The sequence below is a fragment of the Astyanax mexicanus genome, chromosome 7 (assembly GCF_023375975.1).
Source record: "Astyanax mexicanus isolate ESR-SI-001 chromosome 7, AstMex3_surface, whole genome shotgun sequence".
Classification (NCBI taxonomy): Eukaryota; Metazoa; Chordata; class Actinopteri; order Characiformes; family Acestrorhamphidae; genus Astyanax; species Astyanax mexicanus.
Window position 1 is genome coordinate 8050740 of NC_064414.1, and position 10111 is coordinate 8060850.

General features: G+C 39.1%; 1 protein-coding gene across 2 annotated transcripts; it reads right to left on the bottom strand.

Moving 5' to 3' along the window:
• Positions 1 to 145: 145 nt before the first annotated feature.
• Positions 146 to 9132, bottom strand: rdh12 (retinol dehydrogenase 12). Of its 2 annotated transcripts, none has more exons than XM_007247517.4 (7): positions 8932 to 9132; positions 7053 to 7183; positions 6790 to 6945; positions 5297 to 5401; positions 3665 to 3874; positions 2271 to 2460; positions 146 to 992 (listed from the first exon to the last, which is right to left on the bottom strand). In XM_007247517.4, the coding sequence occupies exons 1-7, from the start codon at positions 9000 to 9002 to the stop codon at positions 890 to 892; spliced, it is 966 nt and encodes a 321-aa protein (XP_007247579.3). In that variant the 5' UTR covers positions 9003 to 9132; the 3' UTR covers positions 146 to 889. The 2 variants fall into 2 exon arrangements, with proteins under 2 accessions (XP_007247579.3, XP_007247580.3); XM_007247518.4 differs by having other exon boundaries at positions 7053 to 7171; positions 8932 to 9008.
• Positions 9133 to 10111: the final 979 nt, after the last annotated feature.

The following is a 10111-nucleotide window of genomic DNA, read 5'->3' on the forward strand; positions in this document are numbered from 1 at the left end:
AGTTTAAACCATCTGAAGTTTGTGCCAGCAAGTAAAGAATGTCAGTAGCCCAGTAGTAGCATGTGTAAGAGACAAAAGTACAGCTCTACAGGTTCTGTCCACAAGTGTGTTCTTTCTTTTTTGTGGAAACATAAAAAAAAAAAAACACTGCAAACATGATTTTTTTTTTCACACAATATATTATTATAATATAATCAAATCTCGTTCTCTGGTCATGAATGTAACAATAGTAAAAAGGCATGTTCACATCTGTATAAAAACCTCAGCACAGTTCTAGGCAGCAGCAGTGTGGAGGTCATGAAATGGAAACGACTCCGATCCACATTCGAACTCCCAGTGGACGAACGACTTGAGAGAAATATTAATACAGTGGTCCACACCTTCGGACGAAGCCAGGAGCCTGAGTGTAGCTTCTGAACGCTGTTCAACCTCTGAGTGTCGGGCAGTGAGTGCTCGGCCGCAGGTTCACAGACACAGCGAGGCGTTTGGCAAATGGTAGAACAGGAACAGGGTGGGTGAGTGGGTGGCTGAGGGGGTGGGTGGGGGTGTGTAGTGTAAAGGCGCTGAGCTGGATTAGTTTCACCCAGAGAGGTCATTTTAATAATTCCTCTTACATCTTCTATTAAAATAACTGTCTGCAGTAAATAATGCGTTCCTTTTCTTCTGCCAATCAGTCAATTAAATCTGGATAGAAATATGTTACCCCCCACATCCTCCTCACAACCTGGGATAACTAATCCAGCTCCAGCAGGGCTTTATAGGGCTTTAAATAAGGAAGGGGAATATCAACATAAGTCAACATGTGTGAAACAATGAGGTACAGTGTGATCTGATGTGGCTCAGATGGAGCGAGGGACAGACGGGGGAGGGGTGGGATGGTGGAATGATTTCAGTCCCATTCGATGCCCAGCAGCTCACAGCTGACATCCCAGAGTTTCTGAGCCGTTTCTTCACAGCGGCCCTGAGGAGCGACCGAGGCTGGAGCACAGTCACTGTGAGAGATAGAGACAGAGAGAGACGTTCTGTAAAATTATGTTTTATAAAAACATGGAAAGATAATTAATATCATTCTGACCTAAAGAGAGGTTAAAGGTCTAATTTCTTCTTTTTTTTTCCGTTTTAAAATGTCTAGTTGTGGTCTCTAGTATGGATCACTGCCATGTGAGCCATTTTTTTGTGCTCTGGTGATCTGGTATAATGGTGCTTTAGTCCGGGTGGAGGGGTTGGGGGGAGGCAATAGGATTTTGGCTCTTGCTCTTGAATATTCACACATGCAAACATATCACCCCTGGCTAACAGCACTGCGACACCAGGAGGCAGCCAACAGTTATAAAAATTTAAAAAAGATAGATTTATTTTACACTAATAACAGTCTTTATAATGTCATATGTTACTTTACAACATGTGTAATGCCCTGCTAAGTGCAGTTCAGCCACTGACCTAGTCTTAGAGTCTCTGTAAAATGTGAAATCCATTGGAGATCCTATGTAAAGCTAGGTGGGTAGTCCAGGTCCAGAAAGTAAAAATCCACCTCAGGATTTTTGTTGGCTGAGCCACAGCAGAGCCGCCCAGGCAGTTGGAACAAAACAGTTGGATTTGTACTTTTAACTAGTGTAAACATAACTGTTCTAATAATACACCTACCCATCTCAATTGTACTTCGCTGGGGATGTTTCATAGACAAATTCTAACCATTTGTTACTTAGCTCTGAATTACTGGGTAAAGCATATAACACTGATGTGATATTTGCACAAATAACACAGGATTGAACTGCCATGCTGTCCCTAGTGCTGTTAGCTCCTATCTGATGAAACGGCGTCGCTGCCTGACTTCAGCACTGGCTGTGGGCGGTCGTGAGCCAAGGTGGGCGGGACCATGAATACTAATTCACGGGTTGACGTAGAAACGGTGCTTTTACTAAACGACTCGTTTTTCTGATTTTCTGATCTCATTGTACTGCAGACAATGAGGAAAATGTTGTGGAAGAGTTTCATATGCAGCATCATAAACAACTCTGAGAGACCTACTGTATTTCACAAAGAACAAGAAAAATTGGATTTTAGATTTTAGTTTTAAGTTATATTTAGTGCACTGTCAGTAAAAATATAATTTGTAGCGAGAGAGGGAGATACAGAGCGAGAGAGGTAGTTTGTGTGTGTTAATGTTTAGGTTTTTCAGGACTGTTGTTAATGTAGTATTGCAAGATTTTTTTATTAAATATACTGTACAACAAGAAAATAAACAACAATTAATAACGAATGATCCCTACCTGAAGTGTTTTCCTGAGATGGACTGTAGCTCCTCGGCTGTGGCGCAGTAGATGGAGGTCTGCGCACCCTCCCGCGGTGTTTTCAGGAACATGGAGAAGAGTGTGAACAGCAGGGACATCACTGTGGAGTGACGGACCAGCTCCGACTTCACTGTCCCTGGGTGCACTGAGTTCACTGTCACATTTGAACCTGATGGGGTCAGAAGATCACAGTGTCTGAGGTTAGTGACTTTCAACAGCATCCAGTTCCACAGTGACGGCTGGAGAACCCAAGAACTTCTGGCCTACTTCCATCAATGATCAGTGTATCTACATGTCTGTTCATATTTTATATTCAATATTTCTGTAGTTAACTGATAGTTATCTGAGTAGTCATGTTTAAGTAGTCATGCTTAAGGCATAGTCTGATTTCTTAGATTGAGTTAGATTGAGTCCATACATCTGATAAAGAAATCTGATAAAGAGAGCTGGATTTTAACTCATAGTATTTCTTAGTCCATTAATATGCTGTGTTTGCGCCTTTGAGAAAACAGACCATGGTACCGGAAATAAGAAAGCTTTTGCTAAAACTGAAGAATTCATCATCTTCTAGTTGATGCACATTACTGGTCAAAGGTTTTTAGAACACCCCTATTTTTTAGTTGTACAGTATCAGTGCTGTATGACTCTTTGGAGTTTTAGAGCTGTAAAATTGACTGTGGGGGAAGACAGGTAGGCATTCTCTGCTGCAGTGCTGTTAGCCAATCAGAGGCGATATATTTGCATATATGAATATTCATGAGCAAGAGACAAATTCTGTCTTTCTTCAGAGCCCAGTAATTAAGTGAAATACAGCAATAAAGGGATAAATAGAAACAACTGAGCACTTTTTTTCACAAAAAAGAAAAAGAGAGACAGCCTGGTGGCCAATCTTCATTAACTGTACCAGTAAGAGCAGTAAGAGTGTGAAGGTTCAATTAGCAGGGTAAGAGCACAGTTTTGCTCAAAATATTGCAATGCACACAACATTATGGGTGACATACTAAAGTTCAAAAGAGGACAAATTGTTGGTGCACGTTTTGCGGGCACATCTGTGACCAAGACAGTAAGTCTTTGTGATGTATCAAGAGCCACGGTATCCAGGGTAATGTAAGCATACCACCAAGAAGGACCAACCACATCCAACAGGATTAACTGCGGACCTTGAAAGGGATGTTCAGATGCTAACCCAGAAATAAAACCACGTCTGCCCAAATCATGGCAGAATTCAACGTGCACCTCAACTCTCCTGTTTCCACCAGAACTGTCCATCACCACAATAAATTATTGTGGTCTAAAACCAGGTGTTTCAGTTTCATTGTCCAACCCCTGTATATGGTTGGTGTTTCTTGTGAGGTTTCAGGTCAGTTCTGTACCTGTCAGTCTGCGAGAAAGCTCTCTGGTGAAGAGGACGTTGGCCAGCTTGCTCTGACAGTAGGCCAGCCCGCTGTTGTAGCTGCCCTGGCTGTGAAGGTCGTGGAAACGGATCCAGCCAAAGTAGTGTGCCAAAGACGAGACCACAATCACTCGGGCCGGGGCGCTGCGCTTCAGCAGGCCAATCAGCAGGTAGGTTAACAGGAAGTGACCTTAGCAGGAGAAGAGATGTGTGCACTGATTAGGTTGATGCCACTTGGGTTTGGCGTAGCATAATGGATAACAACACTGTCTTTCCTCTTAACGGACTAGGTTTGACTCCCTCTACAGCAATAAAATTCTTGTGACAAGACTCTCTTCTAACTTTATACAATACTTGCAAAAGTATTCACACTCCTTGAGAAAGTAGCACATAATTGTAAAGTGAAACAAAATTATATATGGTTTTCTAACTTTTAATAAAATAAAAATCTGAAAAGTGTAAAATACTTTTTCTATTTTTGCATAATGGATTGAACAGTGCTCATTGGGATGCTCAAAGCTTTAAAACCCTAACCCTGCTTTAAACTTCTCCACAACTTTATCTCTGACTTGTCTGGTGAGTTTCTTGGTCTTCATGCAGTTTGTTCACTAACGTTCTCCAACAAACCACTGACGCCTTCACAGAACAGCTGTATTTATACTGGATTTCTCCTTTAAAAAACTAAATTTAAAGAAGTGAAAAATAAAAATAAAACAGCAATAAAAACCCTAAACTCAGAATTCATTTAGATTATTATAAGTGAAGACTGTCAGCAGTGTGTGCTGGCGAGTATGTAGAAATAACACAATGCAGCTCTGTGTTAGCTGTGGTGTTCACAGCTAAATGATTAAACTTTAATTATTAAACTTTAAACTCTAAATTATTCAACTTTAGTGCAACACTGTATTCCCAATACACACTAGCCTAGTGTGTGCTGGGAGAATGAACGTTAGCATTAGCTCTGTTTTTGTTTGCAATTCATAATGCACAGGGTTGCATTTCATCAAGGAGCAGTGCAGTATTCTTGCCAAAAAGAAATGTAATCACTGTCCAATCAGAACCCACTGACACAAATTCAGCACTTGACTGAAACTGGAGAAATGCGAGATCAAGTGATATGCATACTTTAGAACATAGAATCGCACAAAAGCACTAGGAGGTCAAAATGTGTGCACTGTATAAGCATAGTTACCATAAGGATGCTTTAAATAATCTCAGAAATGCATATAAATTTACCTCTGACCCCAGATTCAGTTGATCATCCAAAAGAAGTTACAACGAAAGATGCTTAGCTAACATCCCTAAACTGGGCTTAGTCTGTTAGACTAATATCATTGCCATTAATTCACACCTAAGCATGTATGTATTGGCTACAAAAAATATTTTTAAAGAAGCAATGTAAACCAATTCATCATCAAGTTGGTAAACCAGCAGCCATAGTCTTTTTAAAGTCAGTGTGAATCAGAAATACTGGCATTAACTAAAGAATCAGTCAGACAATAAGCACATTTAATAGACTGCATTTATAGTTAAGCATTTGATCATCACATGATTTATTTCAACTTATTGCAATTTTTTTTTTTTTACATCTGAAACCAACCCCTAAGCTTACCGAGGTGATTGACGCCCAGCTGCATCTCAAAGCCATCTGCTGTTTTCATGTAAGGGCACATCATGACCCCTGCATTATTGATCAGGATGTGCAGGTGATTGACCTCTGTGTGAAAAGAGAGGGTTAACACTTTGTAAGTTAAGAGCAGAGTGTGAAGGTTCAATTAGCAGAGTAAGAGTGCTCAAAATTTTGCAATGCACACAACATTATGGGTGACATATAAGAGTTCAAAAGAGGACAAATTGTTGGTGCACGTCTTGCTGCCGCATCTGTGATCAAGACAGCAAGTCTTTGTGATGTATCAAGAGCCACGGTATTCAGGGTAATGTCAGCGTTAACCACCAAGAAGGACCAACCACATCCAACAGGATTAACTGTTGACGTGGGTACCAGTTAATATTAATATAATTATTATATAAATTTTGTTGAATGTTTGTTATGAGAGTTTGGTGACTTGCTTTGCCAGATGTTGTGATGAATCCCCCTATCATGTCCCAACACCAGGAGGCTAAAAACTAGCACATGCCTCTTCTGATACATGTAAAGCCAGCTCTCTATCAGAATCTGACTGTCCTTCATGTACACATGCACCCCATGGCAGAATGAGTTAATCTACAGTAAATTAATTCATTCCAAGTCTAAGCGTTTGTGTTCATACTGCTGCGTGATGCGTCTGTACATCAAGGGGAGTTGGATTTTGGCACAACACCAGTTCTTTTTTCCTCTGGTTTGTTCAAAGACTGCCACAACTTTCTGTAACTGGTCTGAAAGTCTGAACCATCTAGAAAAGTGTTTTTACACTGCACTATTTCACACACTTTTTCTCCTCTAAACTGTCTTTCCATCTTCAGTTTTTAAAATGTTCTATCAGTGATCTCTACTGGGCTGACTTGGGTTGCAAATTTGACCACATGGCACAGTGTCCATGTTCTTTGCAGTCATTGTCTGTTACCAACTGTAGTTGATCGTTATGACTGTGTAGAAAAGTCACTTTGGGCTAATAAATTTCTCTTAAATTTGCTAATTCCCTCTAACTAGTTAAGATTCTCCTTATTAAAAAATGCTACAAGCTAAACATGCTTCACCCTCCTAATTATGAAGAAACACCTCAACTTTTCGAACTGCCCTTAAAGGAGAAATCCAGTGTGAATGGACTTGGGGTGTAGTGAAGCATGATAACTACTGCTAGCAGTAAAATCGCTGTATTTCAGGATGCTGGGGGTGAACATTCGTACAAAGGTTTGTATTCATCATCATGTTTCATTACACCCAAAGTCCATTTTACACCGGAATTCCCCTTTAATGCTGCACCACTTAATCTTAACAAGTTTGGAGGAGAACAATAACAATGCAAATTCTGATACAACAGCTAACAGCTAAAATCGACTGCACTAGGTATTGAGGGAGAAGGGTTCCAAACATTTTAACTTGTGATGAAACCTGTTTCTTTTATCAGTCACTGGTGATGTACAAATTGGTGTGTGTGAATTTACCTCTGAGGAATCTCTGTGCAAAGACTCGGATGGAGCGGGTATCAGCCAGGTCCAACTCCCGAACCTCCACCTTAGCCCCACCCACCCGCCTGCGGATCTCTGCGGCCGTGTCCTCACCTTTCTCCATATCCCGACAGGCCAGGATCACCCGTGCACCTGCACAATAACACACACACTTTACATCTACACTTTATTCTCCAATGCTCCTCTTTATATCTTTGTTTTTTTCTACAGTGAAGTGTTTGGCTGGGGTGCTCCCTCACCCCGCAAGGCCAGGTCCACTGCCGTCTCCTTCCCAATCCCGCTGTTCGCTCCTGTAATCAGTGCAGTTTTCCCATCCAAACGTGCTGTGGAGAGACACACTCCGCCTGCTGCGTATTTCCTGCAAACAAACCTTTAGTTTTTTTTTGTAAGTGTGTAGAAGTACATAGTTTTTACTGTCAAATTATACACTATACATACACTACAGACTCATGTTGGATTAACCTCACTACATAACTACTACTTTTTTACTACAAGACATTGCAGATTCATACTGGATTAACCTGACTGTACAATATTTATGTACTATTTTTACAGTAGATTGATTGAAAACACCACATGCATTGCAGATTTTTACTGGACTACAAATATAGGCTGTACTATTATAGGAAGCCAGATAAATTGTGATATATGTACTAGTGCATTTAAAAAAAAAAAAATATCATTGAAAAGTTACTTTATTTCATTAATTCAGTTCAAAATGTAAAACTCGTATATTATATAGATGTATTAAACACAGAGTGATCTTTATTAAGCCTTGTTTTATTGTTGATGATTATGGCTTACAGCCAATCAAAACCCAAAAGTCAGTATTTCAGAAAATAAGAATAATACAAAAGACCAACTAGTGTTTTTGGCAGTGTCCTGCTGGAGAATGAAATCCACATCTCAATAAAAGTTGTCAGCAGAAGAAAGCATGAAGTGCTGTAAGATTTCGTGGGAAAACACTGCACTGACTTTGGACTTGATAATAAAACACAGTGGATCAACACCAGCAGATGACATGACCCTCCAAACCATCACTGATCATCAGTAAATTTTGCATTTCATTTGTAAATCAAGGGAGCAGAGTCTGGAGGAAGAGTGGAGAGACACACAGTCCAAGCTGCAGATTTCATTTTTCAGCAGGAATTGGCACACTGCCCATACTGTCATAAGTATCAATTTGTCTGATACAATATTCTAATTTTCTGAGACACTGATTTTTGGGTTTTCATTGGCTGTAAGCCAAAATCATCAACAACTCTGTGTGTAATCCATCTATATAATGTGTTTCACATTTTAACTGAATTACTGAAATTAAGTATCTTTTCTATGATATTCCTTTTTTTAACAAAGTTTAAAGATTACACATGTTCATTTAATAGTAATTCAGGATTCTGTTATATTAGCTCTTGTAATATTTTTTTGTTTAATTTCAGTCTTGGCAATTAATTTTATACTAACATGAGAAGAATAGAGCCAAACCAACCTCAGTACTTGTGGCAATAAATGTACTAAGACGTTTCACTAAGGTCTCGTAATAAAGTCGTCATTACTTTATTAAAACACTATTTTATATACAATATTTTATCCAGAGCATCATTATAGCCTTCTCTGCCCACCTCCTCTGAACACCCCCACATGCCTCCAGGTGGTACGACCCACACATAATTACCATACGCAGTCCTCTGCACCCAATCAGCCTTCGCCTACACTGTGCATGCATAATTAGCCCCGCCCCCAGGAAGATCTTATTGGCCGCCTTCCTAAACTGATCATATTCAGCGGAGGCGGTTACTATAGTGGTCGTGCACCATTCAACTGAACAAAACCAGCTCTCTCAACCAGTATAATGAGATATACATTTATAAAAAACATAAAAAGATGTATATTAGCTAAATTACAACACACAGCTATATGCTTACTATCTAATATACCCGACTAAGGCCCCTGTCAGCGAGCCTGAGCTTCACACTGTTTACAATTAGAGCACAATTTAGAGCACATTCTCGCTGGATTATACATTTCTATTAAGCGTAAATATGTATATAAATATATTGCGCTTAAATCCTGCTTTAAAATACAGAGAAAGCTCAGCACACGCAGCGATGTGCCTACCTGATGTGGGAGGACAGCAGTCTCAACACTATAGCTACGAATCCGAAACCTGCCACCACGACAGCGAGCATGATCCTTTACAAATAAAAACTCAATAAAAAAAAAACAAGGAGAATTCAGAAATCCTCAAAAACAAGCCTCTCTGCAGTCGTGTGACTGCTGATGCGAATCCGTGGGGCTGTTTAGATTTGGTAACTCCCACTTTCTCTAGCGCCCTACACAGAAAACAGCTGGGAATCATGGGATTGTAGTTTTTGTAGATGGGGACTGTAGTTTTTTAATCAGTTTCAAAGAGTTACTCAGGTATTATACATAGTAGGATTTAAAATACTTCTGTAGAAGTTGAAGTATCAACTCAAGCTTTTTACTCTTTAAGTAAAAGTGTAAAAATACTGCTTTTAAAAATACTTAAAGTGTAAAAGTAAAGGTCATGTAAAGGGGAAAAAATGCCATTAAGGACAAAACCTTGGGACACATGGCCCTATAGTGCAACCCTACTCTATCTAGATGGATAGATTTATCTGGATAGTTTTTTTTAATGATAGAAATCCGTAATAAAAACAAGGTGTAATGAAAGGAGTAGAATATTCTCTGAAAAAATAGTCATCTGAAAGTTATCTAAAAAAAATATTACTCTAGTAAAGTATAGATAACCCAGGTAACGAAGTATGTATATGTATATATATATATATATACTTTTTACTTTATTTTTCTGTATTCTAACAAAAAACTAACTGGAGTTGTAGTGTGTAAAGTATTCTTTAAGCACCTCTCTTAACTGAAAATCATAAAGTATTCAAAAGCATAGTACTCAAGTACAGTAGGTAAAAGTACAGTACTGTGTTACTATGTGTTACTATGTAATTATTACAGACAGCAGCAGCTCACTTTGGTTGCCAGTGGTTTAGACATTAATAGCTGTGTGTTGAGTTATTTTACAAGCTGTACACTAGTGAAAGATCAGTATAAGATCAGCTTGGTGATGAGAAATTTCCTTAAACCTTTTGACAGTGCAGTCCCTGAATTTAATAAACTGCTTCCTTAATTTATTAAACAATTCCCTCACTTTAATAAACAAATTTCTGTTCCTCAATTTAATAAACTGGTCCCTCATTAAAGAAAAATCTGTAGTTAACCTGTGGGGACTAAATGAAGATAATTATTTACTAAATTGAGGAGA